Source organism: Sceloporus occidentalis, unplaced genomic scaffold (genome assembly GCF_023333645.1).
Source record: "Sceloporus occidentalis isolate IW3139 unplaced genomic scaffold, rSceOcc1.0.p SCAF_9, whole genome shotgun sequence".
NCBI classification, from domain to species: Eukaryota; Metazoa; Chordata; class Lepidosauria; order Squamata; family Phrynosomatidae; genus Sceloporus; species Sceloporus occidentalis.
The window spans coordinates 5,029,103-5,044,486 of record NW_028316989.1 but is presented as its reverse complement, the minus strand read 5'-3'; the positions used below and the strand labels follow the sequence as shown (position 1 = coordinate 5,044,486).

The following is a 15,384-nucleotide window of genomic DNA, read 5'->3' as shown; positions in this document are numbered from 1 at the left end:
GCAAAGAGTCCCGGCGGAGCGGAATGCTTCGAGCCGAACAACGCCGAAAAGAGGCGGTTGGAGGGTGACGTTTTACGACCTCGGCCAATGGGAAGCGAGGTTGGACGCCCCGCGTGTTAAGCCCCGCCCTTTTCGAATGCTTGCCTCAATAGGCTCCCGCTTGAGTTATTCTGAGGAAGAGGAGGAGGAGCTAATAAAAAGTCCCGCCCACCACCTTTGGCTTAGTTCCTATTGGGCGACGGGAAAAAGGAAGTTGGACGCGGATTGGGGGAGAGGTTGAGTCACTCAAAGGGCCCCGGCTTCCGGGTTTGAAGCCTGGCTGGCAAAGAGGGCAGGACTCTGTCTTCAGGGAAGGAAGGAGATGATGAAGAGAGTCACTCTGTTTGTCAATGGCAGCCCCAGGAATGGGAAGGTGAGAGAGTCTCCATAGGAAGGAGCCATAGGTCACCACTGGTATGGGCCAGGCTGAGCATAGGCTTGGGAGTGTGGCATAGTACATGTATAAATAAGATTGTATACTATAGGTGTGTGTGTATACACGCAGACAGTGTATTCTACCATAAACTATAGAAAGAATAAGTATGTCTGTATCATCTATATAGATATAGGTATCCCACATATATATATGTGTGTGTGTGTTGTGTATCTAATGTGTACTAGAGAGATAATGTTTATATACATATACATAAAACGTAGTCTATATATATATACATATTTATATATGTGTACATATACTGTATGTGTTTATATATATATATATAATTCTCTCTATATATAGCAAATTATATGTGTGTATGTGTATATATATATACACACACTCACACAATATACTATACTATCTAATTCTATATATTAAATATATAAAGAAAGAATAAGTATATCTATATCATATATATATATATAGAGAGAGAGAATTATATATATATATATATATATGAACATGTATATGTATGCATATATAAATATAGATATAGGTATACTGCATGTATATGTGTACATATATATATATATATATATAATGTGTACTAGAGAGAGAGAGACAATGATATATATATATGTATATATATATCATATATAACATAGTCTGTATATATGTATGAATATGTACATATATTTATATGTGAACATTATTATTATTATTATTATTATTATTATTATGCTTTATTCATATAGCACTGTAGATTTACACTGAAGCCGCCTGGGAAATGGGCGAATGCCCTGCGTATGCGCGTTGCCGCATGGCGAGCACAAGCCCCATTATATCCAATGGGGTTTGCGAATGGTGCGCACAGGCACGGTGTGAGCCGCACAGTGAGCATGAGCCCCATTGGATATAATGGGTTAAAGCATATGCATTTTTTGCTTTGCGCGGGGTGTGTGTGTCTGGGACAGATCCCCCGCGTAAAGCAAGGGCCCAATGTATTTGGGTGGTGGGAAGATTACTCCTTATGCTCAGTGGCAGCACCTCTTTTGGGGTTTTGGGGTTGTTTTTCCCAGCCTTTTTTGTATGCATGATTAATAGGAGACACTTCTTTCGAGTTCCTTGCGTAGCAGGTGAAACTAAACTGAAAATTGGCACAGTTGTTGTTTCTGGAGACAAGGCAGACATACAAAATCAAATGCACTGTCAACTGCTTGGGGGCGGGGGGGGGGGGACTTTCCATTACAACGTTTTCCAGAAGATTCCAGCGGGTTTCCATTTGTTTCCAATGCGGCGTGTCATGATGGGGCTGGATGGAAAATTATAGGATGAGACCCGGGTGAACAGATGGTCTTCCTGCTGCTGCCTCTGCTTATAGTAACCACAGATGTCAGGGCTCTGATTAGGAACAGGTCCAGAAAGGTTTGGAAGCCATAAATAATGAAAGGTTAGGAGAGATGAGTAGCGCTTCTTTAATGAACTGGAACATCATGCACCTGCAAGTTGGTGGCTTGTTTTTTATTATTTGAAGGATCCTGTTTGACTTATGAAACTATGTCTGAAGTTTATATCTGTGCTTTAGTTGATTGGAAACAGAGCACACAAGGCAAAGGAATGTGCAATAATCTCATAGCTAGAATGGCTTAGTAGTGAGAAGTGGAGGACTAGAACTGGAGACACACTGGGTTCATATCCCAGATACAGCTTCAGCTCTACACAGTGTTTTAATTTGTATTCTGAGATTTTTAGCTAATGTCTTTAGCCTTGCTAAGCTGCCTTGGGTCCCATACCAGGAGAAAAGTGGCAAATGAATAAAAACAGTGAGTAATAAATAATCATGGACACATATAACTAGACATCACTCCTCTTGAGACCAGCAGCTGCAGTCATATGTCAGAGGCTGCTGTGGAAATCTGGGACTGTAGTTTATTGTGGCACCAGAGCTTTGCACAACAAACTAGAATTCCTTAGCATTGAGCCATGGCAGTTAAAGTGATGCCAAACCAGATTATTTCTGCAGTGTGGATACAGATCGTTTCTACACTTGGACAAAATAGGAAGTGTTGGCTTCCATGTTTAGGTTGTTTAATTCAGCTGGTGGGAAGATCATGAGATCATAGAGCTGGAAGGAGCATTGTGAGCCATTGAGGCCAACTCTCTGCTCAGTGCAGGATCTCTAGCTAAAGTATTGCCAGCAGATAGTTGTTCTGTCTCTTTCTGAAGATATCCAGAGAAGGAGATGCCAGTATCTCTCTTAGGGAATTGGGTCCATTACCGAACCACTCCTACTATTAAAAAAAGTCCTCCTAATGTTCAATAAAAATCTACCCTCCTGTAACTTAAAACCATTAGACTTGGTCCTATCCTCTGGGGCAACTGAGAAGACACCTGTGACAGCCCTTGAGGTACAAAGAGCGCAAACATGGCACCCTCAGTCCTATCTTTATCAAGCTGAACAAACCCAGCTCTTTCAACCTTCCCTCATATCTTTTGTTCTCCACACCTCTTCTCATCCTTTTTGCCTTTCTCCTTCCTCCATTCTTTATTCATATTCCATTTATATGGCATTTCCTCCTCGAGTTTTCTAGGCAGCCACATTGGCTCTTTCAGATGTTTCCCATTTTTCTTCTTCCTTGGTATTTCATGTTATCCATGAAGCAAGTGGTAAGGATCATGTTCACTGTTGGAAGTGAAATCTAAAATCTGTTTTGTTAAGCAGGGCCAATGGAATAGCATTGCTTGCTGCCTCCCCCCTTTCTGCTAAAGCCTGTCCAAATAGTGGCGATAACTCAGAGAGAAGCTTGATAGACCTGTTCTTGCTTGAAAACTATGTCCTTAGGAAAGAACAGAAAGAGCAGGGATCACATTTGTGTTTTTAAAGAAGCGAAAATGCCTCTAAAATGGGGTTATGTGAGATAAAGTCTAGAAAAGCCAATCATGCGCAGTGAGCTAAAAGGCTAAACTTCTCTTTGTAGGTTGTGGCTGTTTATGGGACACTATCTGACTTGCTTTCAGTAGCGAGTAGCAAGCTTGGAATAAAAGCAACCAGCGTCTACAATGGGAGAGGTGGACTCATTGATGACATTGCTCTAATTAGGTAAGTTTGACCTCAAGAAAGTGTTTGCAAGTCCACCAATAAAGAGGATGGACTGTACGTTCATTGTATTTGCTCTTTTGATGCTCAGAGGCCTTGTTTGTCTCCCTGCCAAACTGGCCCCAAAAGTGAGTGTTGCCATGCTAAGTCTCTGGGTAAAAACTTGCAATTTCATAGCTTATGAGGTCTTTGGCCTTCCCATCCACTCTTTCAAATCAGCATTTATCTCTTTCCACTGATTCTCTCTTGAGTGAAATCTTTTGAGCGGTGGCTTTGTCCAGCCATTTGACCTTCACAAGGCACTATGAAAGATGCAAGGTCAACCCTGTTTCTCCATCTAGCTTAGAAACATCTCAGTCAAGGATATCTCCTCGGCTTCATGCACAGGATATCACACTGTATGCTGATTGTGAAAGTCCATTCTTGTATGTCAAAGTAGATGCCCACCCCAATCCCTGTGACATTTCTTTATCTTTATTTTTCTTGGCCTATTCAATATTTTCCTCTCTTTTCTCTTATTCCTTGTTCTGGCTCAGCTACAGGCAGAACTAGAGAGAAGCCCAGGGTCTAACACTAATCTGTTCTTTGATCAAATGACCCTTGCCTAGCCTGAGTGGTGACAGGAGATAACCCATTCAAGGATGTCTCCTTCTCCCACTTACAAGAATGGATCTTCACAGTAAGTATCTTAACAAGTCATTCTTTGTAAATGAAAACAGTTGTGTCTCTCTTTTTTCCACTACAGAGATGATGATGTCCTTTTTGTATGCGAAGGGGAACCATTTATAGGTAAGCCCACTGGTATATTTTTCTTTTCAAATTCATTGAGTTAATAAGTTGAACACTATCATGTTTGTTTACAGACTTTTCCCATGTACTGCAACAATAAGATTCACAACACAGTACAGTCATGCTTTATTAGATACCTTGTAATAGAAAACATAGTGATAATTGGTAATAATTGGTACATAATATATATGTTATAAAAATGAAAAAATGAGAGAGAACAGATATGGAAATGGGAAAACAAGCAGTGTTTGGAAAATGAAAGCTGATATGTACATGAAGTTGCAGTTATAGTATTCCACTGTAATTTCTTTGTTGTGGTATTAGCTTACTTACACAGTAGTGAAAAGTTAGTTCTTAGGTAAATGGTAACATATTAGACTAAAGTGATTTTTTGTGAATCTCAATAATAGATTCAGTTGTGATCAAACATCTCGAATTTTCATCATTTGTTTTTTTTGTCATAAGTAGTGAAATGGCTTTAAAACTGTTTATGCATATTACATGTTTGCAGAGCCCCAGACTGATGTAAACCCTCCAGAAGAGTTAACAGGCTCGCATTCAGATTGGATAACACTCAATGTTGGAGGACGGTATTTCACAACTACTCGGTAAGAATGTGCCACATCATTCTACATTGTACACTTCAGTGAAACAAAACTATTTCATTTTTCCAAAGCTCTTTGAGGCTCTCTGCTCTAAAACAACATACAAAATCTCTGCTGACATTCCAGAAAATCATGCTGTCTCTGTAAAATGCAGGCTCACATTCAAAACTGTACTCCTTTGGCTCTTATCCTCTCCAGCCAAATCTCTATATTTTTAAAAAATATTGCTCTTCCAAATTCTTTTGCCGATAGAGGTTTGCCACCCAATAAAAGTACAAAAAGAAAAAGAACTACTCTGCAAACAAAAGTAGATCAGATGGTGTACTTTTCTCTCTGTGTTTCTTTCCTAGGAGCACGTTAGTTAGTAAAGAACCTGATAGCATGCTGTCTCATATGTTTAAAGATAAAGGTCAGTATGTGCTGAAATTCTTTTAAGTGTGTCCCTGTCTATGTACTTTTTAAAAGGACAGCAGTAATTGATTATGATGATAAGCATGTTGAATAGGTCCTTGCCTTATCTCCATTACTTGATAAACTGATTAACCCAAATTGTAGCAGGGATATTAGGCATTTTAGCAAAACTTAATTGTTTGATCTCCTAATCTTTGTTTCTAGTTTTCAGATGCATGTCTAGCTATAGTTGCAGGAAAGCATTGCCTTGCCATTTAAGGTTTCCTAGGAGGACAAATATTTATGCTCCACATCTGCAGGTAGAATACACTGATCCTCCATTTCTCAATGTTTTGAATTCTCAAAACTTCCCTGTAAGGCATGCTATCTGATTTTAGGCTTTAGCGCATACTGGCATTTAGACTTTAGTGCATACTGCCAACAGGAGAATTGAAAATGTTATGTTTGGGGGCTTCTGACTTAATGGATTCCTTGGCAACATTGCCACTTTCAACACAGAACACTTACTGCATTTCCAGTGGTGTTCAGAAAAAATAGGTTGACCTATACTACCTTGTGTGTTGTTTTTGTGAGATATAAAGGTAATACCCTGTGATTTAGATCACTAAGAAAACATGAGTGTTCTCCTCCCTGCAGCTTGCATTAAATAATGTAGGGTTGCATACAGTTGGCTTGTCACAGTGCAAAAACCTAATTTTATGTTTTTAAAAAGATGCATTGAATCTTTGTGTGACGCTTTCTTCTGGAAACAGGTGCCTGGGGGAACAAGCGGGATCTCAGAGGAGCCTTCCTAATTGACCGCAGTCCTGAATACTTTGAGCCAATTTTGAACTACCTGCGTCATGGACAGCTCATTGTAAATGATGGCATTAATTTGCTGGGTATGTATAATTGCAGTGGTGATTCTGCAGCGTATCTTGAGTTTGTATGTATGCCATTGTAGCCAAACATTTTTTAAAAAATAATTCTCATTAGTTTACTTCTAATATCAACACAAAAATGTTAGCCATAAATGTACCACCACATGACAAAAAATATTATTTTCCAAAGAAACCCGTTGGAAGATGGACCAGTTTTCCATTACAGTATAAATACATTTTTATTCCCTTCTTCTCTAGTGAATAATCATGACTATGAATCATGAATTCCCCCCCACACACACACACACACAATATCGACAACATCATTTTATGTCTATATATACTGGGAAAATGTTGCTGGAAACAAGACCACTGTTCACTTTAAGGGTTTTGTATCTTGAAAAAAAGAAGTCATGCCTGATTATGAAAAACCCACATTATATGCAATGTGACCTTTAATAGATGGGATAAACTTTTGCAATCCCATTTATTAAAGGCCGAACTGATCGCTTTTGAAAATCACTCACATGTAACTGTAATTGGGGACCTTCACATCCTGTATTCCTAAATTTTATCCAACTTTTCACCTCCCCTGTGGAAAAGAACACTACTTGCACTGGAAGTGCATCAGCCCTAAATTGGACAGCCATGGGACCTCTCAGCCAAGACCTAAATCTCTTTTCTTCAGTCCCCAATTACATCCAATATAAACTGCACATGTCTGACAGCTTTACGAGAGTGTGTGGTTCGTATGGGGTTATTAAAATTGTTAGAACCATCTGTGCTTCCCAAGAGGTAGCATGGAAGGGTGCAAAGCGCAAACACATTGAATTTCTGTTCAATCCTGGAAGGATTCAGTGAGGCATAGTGGTTAGAGTGTTGGGAGAACTGAGTTTTTGGGAGAATAAAGTGGGGTAATTTGTATCCATCTAAGTTACCATGAACTCCCTGGAAGAAATGTGTGGGTAGCAATATAATATTAATGTTGGTTAATATTAATCATGGTTAAGGAATCATTAAATGTCTTGATCGTTATGCTGCCGTCTCCCACCATGCACACATACTCTGATCCTGCTCACCTTAATCATGGTTATACATTGGCACTGATCTGAACTAGTGTGAATCTTTTTGTCTATTACTGCTTGGCATGCTTTTATCTGTAAATATTTGTAGTGGTTAAAATAACAGTGCTCACATTCTGAATTAATACTGTCCTGAATATTTTATAAACCACAGTTTTGAACCTCTCTTCAAATGTTAGTTCCCATTCAGTAACAAAACAAGATCCATGTTTGTAATGATTAATATTAATATTGAAATACGTCAGCAAGAAGAATTTGTTTTGTAGGGGAAGGATTCGTGCTTTACAGGAAGGAACGCACAATCCCAGGGCTAATGCCTGAAAGCCATGGTTAAGGAATCAGGGCACTAAACATGTGTGAAGATTCATGGTTTATTCTGCCATTACTTACTGTGATTTTAGTCATTAGTTCAAGTATCTTTCATCTTGTATTAGGAGTTCTAGAGGAAGCCAGATTCTTTGGGATTGACTCTCTAATTGAGCACCTTGAGGTGGCCATTAAGGTAATCATAACTCCTGTATTGTCTTCATTTCTTCACCTGATAAAATTTCAGTGATGCCATTTTATGTGCCTTTATATTTTTCTGTGGAAATCATCCTTTTTCTTAAAAAGAAACCTTCACCATAACTTGTAATTGGTAAGATAATGAATACAATGGCAGTCCAACTGGGCAGTTTCACGTTTATTGTGAACTCCTTTCATATTCTGTCTTCATCATTGTAAAACAGATAGCATGTTCCAAGAGCTAGATCTAGATAAAATTGGCCTTATAATGGAATGTTGCATTTTTAGCAGAACATGGTTTATGTAAGGAAGCCCATGCTATTGCGTTGACATATATTTCCCCTTTCCCATTAGAATTCACAACCAGCTGAAGACCATTCTCCTATCTCTCGAAAGGAATTTGTCAGGTTCCTACTTGCAACCTCAACCAAGTCTGAACTACGCTGCCAGGTATTAAGAGAAGTTATTGCATGCATCTGCTTTGTCGGGGTTGTTCTATACAGTGGGCCCTTGATATCTGCTCAGGTTTGGTTCCAGGACGTCCCATGGATATCAAAATCTGTGAATGCTCAAGTCTTATTAAGTACAATGGCATAGTAAAATGGATTCTCTTATATAAAATGGCAAAATCAAAAGCTCTCTTTTGTACTTCACTCCTCTAAATGACAGTAGCTTGTAAAAATAGCTGAGATGCACTGATGAAGCATCTTTGAATACTCTGAAGTGCTACATAGATGACAAATTATGTGCCCACAATGTTAAGGTTTCATATGCTGCTCATTGTCCAATCTGGTACATCCTATCTCTGGCAGACCCCACCTCCCATTTTAGGGTTCAGTAAAACAAATAGGCTATGAGAAAATAAATAAGTGGATACAAATCTGGCGTCAGAAATGGCACTAATAAAAACAGTGGGAGAAAAGCAACACTTCATTGTCCCAGAACATTGTATCTCTGGACTCATGGGCCTGTTACAGACTGCCAAAATAAAGCTGCTTCGGGTCTCTTTGGAGGTATGCTGTTTAAATGATGCATGCATCCTAAGAATCCAGAAGCTGCACCAAAGCTGCACTCCAGTGCTTAGGAATGGAGTGTGGCTTTGGCACAACCTCCGGACTCTTAGGACCCATGCATCATTTAAATAGCATACCTCCAAAGAGACCCGAAGCAGCTTTATTTTGGCAGTCTGTAACAGGCCATGGTGACCATCCTGCAAGAGAATAACTTTAAAGACAGATTTCAAAGGAAAATCCATGACCAAAACTTAGCTAAGAAGTTCAGATCTATCTTTGGTTTTGAATAAGGTCAAGGTCTTTTTATCTCACTATATTATTTAATCAGTAAAGTTGCAGCCTACAAAAGCTTCTGCCAACCCCTCCCCCCAAAAAACCCCACATAACCCTTTTTTTAGTCTCTTTGTTTCAGAATCTTATTGTCTTTTGCTTTCAGGGTTTAAATTTCAGTGGGGCCGATCTCTCTCGGTTAGATCTCAGATACATCAATTTCAAGATGGCTAACCTTAGCCGCTGCAACCTGGCCCATGCCAATCTGTGCTGTGCAAATCTTGAACGAGCCGACCTCTCTGGATCAGTTCTAGATGTGAGTATTTTGAGTGAGACAAAGAGCAAGAGGAAAAGGTTTTTTCCTCAGCTTTTCCTTGCTATCACATGCAAAAATATGCAGATTTAATAACTCATCAGGTTAATCATTTTATCTTTACAATAAGCAGCCTCTCTCTTGTCATGTACCCAAGCTTGCTTACTATTGTCTGGAATTCAACAGTTGTGATGCCAAAGACTGTAACTCAATGATAGGATATATACTTTACATCCCATATTCAATTCCTGATATGTCTAGATAGAGCTGGCAAAGACCTCTGTCTAAAATCCTGGAGAGGTACTGCTATTCAGGATAGACCAAATTCCAGATCGTAGGTCACTGAAGACAGTACTGAGCAGAAAGACCCCAGTTCTCTTTCCAATAAGAATTTCCTATGTTTGCAAAACATTCAGTGTGTACTTACTTCAGGATCTTTCCCATCCATCCCAGCTCTTACTTACCTGCAAGAATGTACCTAAGAAGCAGAGTAGATGTTCTGTTTCAAGCTACAAGGCAGAGACAAGATTTGAGAGCCATTACTTAAAGAAGATGGCATAGACTTTTTTGTCCTATCCACTAGTGCAGGACAAAAACCTGTTGAAATATAGCAACTTGGGTTAAATATTAGAAGGAATTATGTATGTGTTGACTTATTGGGGGCACCTAAACAAGCCACAGGCACTCTGACCATGTTTTTACTGTGTGTGAACAGGAACCTTGACACTTCCATGACAAGCTGGAATGATAAACTAATAATAAATCATGAGTTATTGCTGCAGCTTGTTGGGAAACGGACAAGTCACTTCACATCTGTAGATGAGGCACAGATGGAAAATCTGTGATTTGTGTAGTTACTCCTGCTTGTAGGAGGAGCCCAATAGGAGCGGTCTGGCAATGTGCAATGGTGGTTTATTCATATTATTGCAATTTGCAAATGCAGTTTATAAGAGCAATTTGCCAATTGCAAGGCTGCCATTGAAGGCTGTAGAATTTTCATTCTTGGAGAAGTTTTTGTTTTTGTTTTGAACAAAGGTTATCTGAGACACAGAATATTCACTGCTGGACAAAATGGTGCACTGTATCCCTTTTGAATCTAATTGTTTCTCTGTCTCTTTGATAGTGTGCCAACCTCCAAGGGGTGAAAATGTTATGTTCTAATGCAGAGGGAGCATCATTGAAAGGATGCAACTTTGAGGACCCCTCTGGGCTCAAAGCTAACCTAGAAGGTAAATGAAGACCCAGCTAACAGTTTCATTTCTTTCTGTGTTAGGCATAATTAGTGATAAGGAAATTCTGAAATTGCATAGTTACTAAAGTCAAAACCAGGGATTTTAGAATTGTATTTCTTCCATTAGGTGCCAACTTGAAAGGTGTTGATATGGAAGGGAGTCAGATGACTGGAATTAACCTAAGAGTTGCAACTCTGAAGAATGCAAAGTTAAAAAACTGCAACCTGAGAGGAGCAACCCTTGCAGGAACTGACTTGGAGGTGAGCTACTTTTTAATCTACTGATCAGTAGCTGGAAATAAAAATTATATTGTTCTTGCTTCTCCTCCTGCTGTTATTGTTATTTATATCTTGCTTTTCTCCTGATATAGGGAGGGTATGCAGGGGATTTAACTGTATTGTTAAATTGCACCTGGTCTTTCTTTAGAAAAAGGTCACTGGATCTAAGTACTTTGTAGCGAGGGCTGTGATTCGATACCATTCTCTCTGTTGTATAATTTTACACATACTTAACTATGTAGCAGAGGTGCTAAGGAACTCACCTAGTGAATTGCAAAGATGCATAGCAATGTGTTATCACTCCCTAGCCTGTGTCCCCTTGCACATAAGTCACTTTCTTGGCTCCCCTATGTACTAACATCACAGCAACCCATGCTGAATATGGGGGTTGTGAAATTGTTCAGTTCTATTTCCAACAGACTTAAGATTGCATATGAAGACCTAAGTCCCATACTGAATTATTTCTGACCAAACCTCAGCTAACATTTTCTCTCTACCATTTAGAACTGTGATCTGTCTGGTTGTGATCTACAAGAAGCCAATTTGAGAGGATCAAATGTGAAAGGGGCCATCTTCGAAGAGATGCTGACACCACTACACATGTCTCAGAGTGTCAGATAGGTGCAGAGAGGAACAGGAGCCCTGCTGCAACCCTCCTTTGTCTTTATTGTAGAAGCAACACTTCTGCCAGGACTTGAGCTTCTCAGTGGCGCCTAAGAAACTACCTCTATGATGCAGGTGTGGGGACTTCCCATTTATAGGCATAGGAATAGGCGTTGAACCATATTTGGAAAGCTAGAGGGCTTTAGAACTCAGAGATGTTGCTGTTCTTGATGAACACATTGGCTCTTCTGCACCGCCTCACTTTAGAATGCATTTTAGGCTTTGGATGTTGTTATTTATAAAAGCACAATATATGCAATTTATATTTATTAATCTTCTAGTTGCAGTACAGGTCTTTTTAAAAGTTGGACGTTCATGCTGTACATATTAGCAAAACTTTGCCATAGGAGTCGCTGCATTGTTTTGTTTATTTAGACAAAGTAAATTCAGGGAAGGGGTTGCATGTACACATCAGACCTCTCTGAAGAACAAAAATAGTAACATAATCTGAACTTCTGTCACCTTGAATTTACTTATTTAGTGGCTTGACATAACTTACAATGCTATGTGTCTGACTCCTCACATTAGTGGCAACTGCACAAGCTGGCTTTTTATCTGCCAGTTGCTGGTCCAGTTTAAGGAAGTTTGTCCACATTTGTTGTTCACATTTCGACCCAGTGGAAATCTAATGGAAGATAGAAGTTCAGTGCTCTCCATTCACTATAGCACAGTTTCAAAGCAGATACACATACACAGCCAAGCCACAGTCTGGACCAGATCCTTGCAGTTTGCCTCTCCATTGTAAGTGGAATGACAACTGTCTAGCCATAGCATGTCAGTGCGCCTGTATTGGAGATGGCTAGCAATATCCTGAAAGTTGTAACAGGCTGGTACTGCTACAAAATTTTAATCACTGTGAAGTTAAGTGTCATGTGTGAGTTCAGTTCCTCTTCTTTCATGCCCCAAAATTGGATTTGATTGGGAAATCTGGGTACCAGTAATTTGATTTCGTTTGGTAAGAAATTCCCTAACAAGGATCAACTGGAAATACTTCTGGTGACACAACTTAAAACACCTGTTTCCAAAAGTTTAGGATGCCAGAAACGATTATAGGATAGGAAACACTATATGGAAAATCCGAGCAACAGTTAGTTCTCACTACATCTCTGTAAGTAATCAGATTTGGAGCTAGTGTCCTTCCTGCTTAATCAGTTCTTTTCTCTGTCATCTGTTTCCATCAAGCATCAAAGGGAAGAATAAACCATTGGAAAATGAGTACTGTACAGGAATATAGCAAGATAAGGTAGTGCAGCAGATATCTGGCTTTTAGATATGCAAATATTTTAGCTGCTACTGAAAGAAGGTACACAGGCTGCTCACTTGCTTATATTCATAGTCTTGCTCCCCTTCTACTCCTAGATTCTAGGATGCCTTTATGGGAAAGGAAATTCCTCTCATCGACTACAGCAAATGGGGGCAGCAAGGCCTACAAAAGCAGCTGGGCCAGTGTCATGTTACCTAGCACTATTCTAACCTATGCAACTCTATAGCTGCTTTATGAATCTTTAGTCTTGGACTCATCAGCGCAACAGGTTTCACTTAAGTGTGGAGTCTGTGGCTTTCATTACCAAAGACCCTTCTTGCTCATCTTTTCCTTGAGCTGTTTGTCTTGTCAGAATCACTTCATTACAATTAAATATTTTCTGTGGATGCTAATGCAGAAAGTTTTGTTCTGAGTATTGCAGTACAGTATTTACATTCAAATACATGTAGAAACATCCAATATCAAATAAACCTGGGTGCTAACAAAAGCACTTACCTCAGATGCTGATGCTTATGCTACTCTGAAAAACAGAACTCGTAGTTAAGGTGGTGGTGATCACCAAATCCTAACCCTAGTCACCTGTTTCAGCTTTAGAAAACAAAGAATCCAAATTTCATAGTCCACTTCCTACTTGAATAGCTAGCTCAGACTTCTGTGTGTAAGTACTGTACCTCCAGATATGTCTGGCTGAAACCCCGTAATCCCACAGTAAAACTGGGGACAGTTGAGCTAGTATGTGTATAACGAAAGCAGGACTATGGGAAGCAAGGTTCACACAACAGTCCCCATAGGAATGCATGCATCCATTGTAAAAGATATGTGTCCACATTTCTTTCAGTTCATGCATGTATAGAAAAGATGCTTCCAACTCTCCCCAGTACTTGCACCATCTTCAAGTGACAATGTACATTAAATTTTCCCTTCGTAGCAGTAAACTTCCCAGGACGAGGTTAGCATCCCTGAAGTGAAATGTAATTTCATGTATTGGTAACAGTTAAGCACTACCCTAGCAGCAAAACCTCATTTCTTAGGGGTTTTTTAAAACAACGAAACTAGTATAAATGAAGTCTAGTTTTACCACTTCTCCTCTACTGGAACCTGGAACTTCATGCTGTTTCTGCAGTAGAAACATTGACCTTCATAACGTTGAAATGTTTATCTTTCCGTTGTTTGCATGTCTAAGAACACACTGCTGGGCCACTTTGGTTGACTGCTTACTCCAGCCCCAGTCTTAAGCAGAAATGTTCGCTCACCAAAACGAGTGCAAATATATTCTTGCAAAACGAATATCCTGCTGCAGATGTATTGAGCAATCCTCCAGCAGCTGCATTGGTGTCACTCTTGGTCTTAGAATAGTGCATAATGCTGTGGTGTTGGTGATTCTACCAAAGTTTTGTGATGGGGGTGGTGGTTTTACATTATTTAAAGGTGCTGCTTCTTTCAATGTACCCACACCACTGTCAGGAGGATTTGTGGACTTTTTGGTCTGAAGAAGTCCATGTAGCTATTTTTCTTTGTCTTACCATGTTTGTATCAGATGGGAATAAGAGATTATATTTAAAAATTCTATTTTCTTAAATCACCATAACTGTAATCATTTCATAGAAGTAGTCTGTTTTGAGTAAATCCCAGCTCTACTCACCTTATGCATAAAAGACCACCTTCACTCTCACAAGGCTTTTGTCAGGGTGACTCAACTGCTGTACAATTGCACCAATAAAGAATGCCACTTTCTTACAAGCAAGTCTTGCCTATGTATTGGGAAAGGGTACCATGTCATGCTGCAAAATGTGATCATTAGCCTAAGAAATAGAAGCTTGACAAAGTAGAAGAGGATAGGCCTGGTGCTTAAGATATTCAGGCTCCATTATGCCTCAACCTTTTGCAGTGAAATGCTGACAACCAAACATGAGGGTTGTTTAGATCCATACAGTCGAACCTCTTTCGACAACTAAAAATGTCCTGTGGTGTTTGATGGTTTTTGTGGTTTATCAGTGAACCAGATGGGTTAATTGTTTTTCTTGGTTAATGTTTCAGTCTTAAGCTTAGCCCAGGAATAGCTTTCTGGACGTTGATGGACTACAACTTCCATCATACACAGCCAATACTGCTAATGGTGAGTGATTCTGGGAGTTGTAATCTAACAACACTTGGGAGACCCACACACTCCCCATATCTGGCTTAATTTTCAGAGGGAAAATGCTAACCAAGAAGGCCTTCTTATGTTCCTATCAAACATGCGCCTGTTGATGCCAAGACATTCACCAAATATCTCAAAGCCTGAGCAAGCGCTTATAGGAGAATACAATCTTCAGATTTCCTGGATCAAAGCCATATAGAGCTATATGTCATAATCAACTATTTGACCTGTATCCAGAAGCAGACTGGTAACTGGTGGAGATGTTAAAGGATGGGAGTAATTTATTCCCTGTAACTGATCCTGGTTAGCAGTCTGCGCTTTGGACTTAGCTAAAGTTTCTGAGCACTTTTCAAAGGCAGACCCATGTAAACACTTTACAGAAATTCAGGCAGAATGTAATTAATGCATGCGTCACTGTGGCCTGATGAAACATGTCTAGGAATGG

General features: G+C 39.6%; 1 protein-coding gene across 1 annotated transcript; it reads left to right on the top strand.

Annotated features, from left to right (window-relative positions):
- The first annotated feature begins 168 nt into the window (after positions 1–168).
- KCTD9 (potassium channel tetramerization domain containing 9) lies at positions 169–14,523 on the top strand. Its single transcript, XM_089538058.1, has 12 exons — positions 169–412; positions 3,397–3,518; positions 4,261–4,304; positions 4,816–4,912; positions 5,260–5,318; positions 6,073–6,201; positions 7,697–7,764; positions 8,121–8,216; positions 9,216–9,365; positions 10,486–10,591; positions 10,721–10,854; positions 11,377–14,523. The coding sequence occupies exons 1-12, from the start codon at positions 362–364 to the stop codon at positions 11,491–11,493; spliced, it is 1,173 nt and encodes a 390-aa protein (XP_089394184.1). The 5' UTR covers positions 169–361; the 3' UTR covers positions 11,494–14,523.
- Positions 14,524–15,384: the final 861 nt, after the last annotated feature.

Bases quoted from the DNA above. Each gene is read 5' to 3' on its own strand.
- KCTD9 (XM_089538058.1), top strand. From the start codon at position 362: ATGATGAAGAGAGTCACTCTGTTTGTCAATGGCAGCCCCAGGAATGGG. The intron at 3,519-4,260 runs GTAAGTTTGACC...TTTCCACTACAG, and splicing joins GATGACATTGCTCTAATTAG to AGATGATGATGTCCTTTTTG. The intron at 7,765-8,120 runs GTAATCATAACT...CTTTCCCATTAG, and splicing joins ACCTTGAGGTGGCCATTAAG to AATTCACAACCAGCTGAAGA.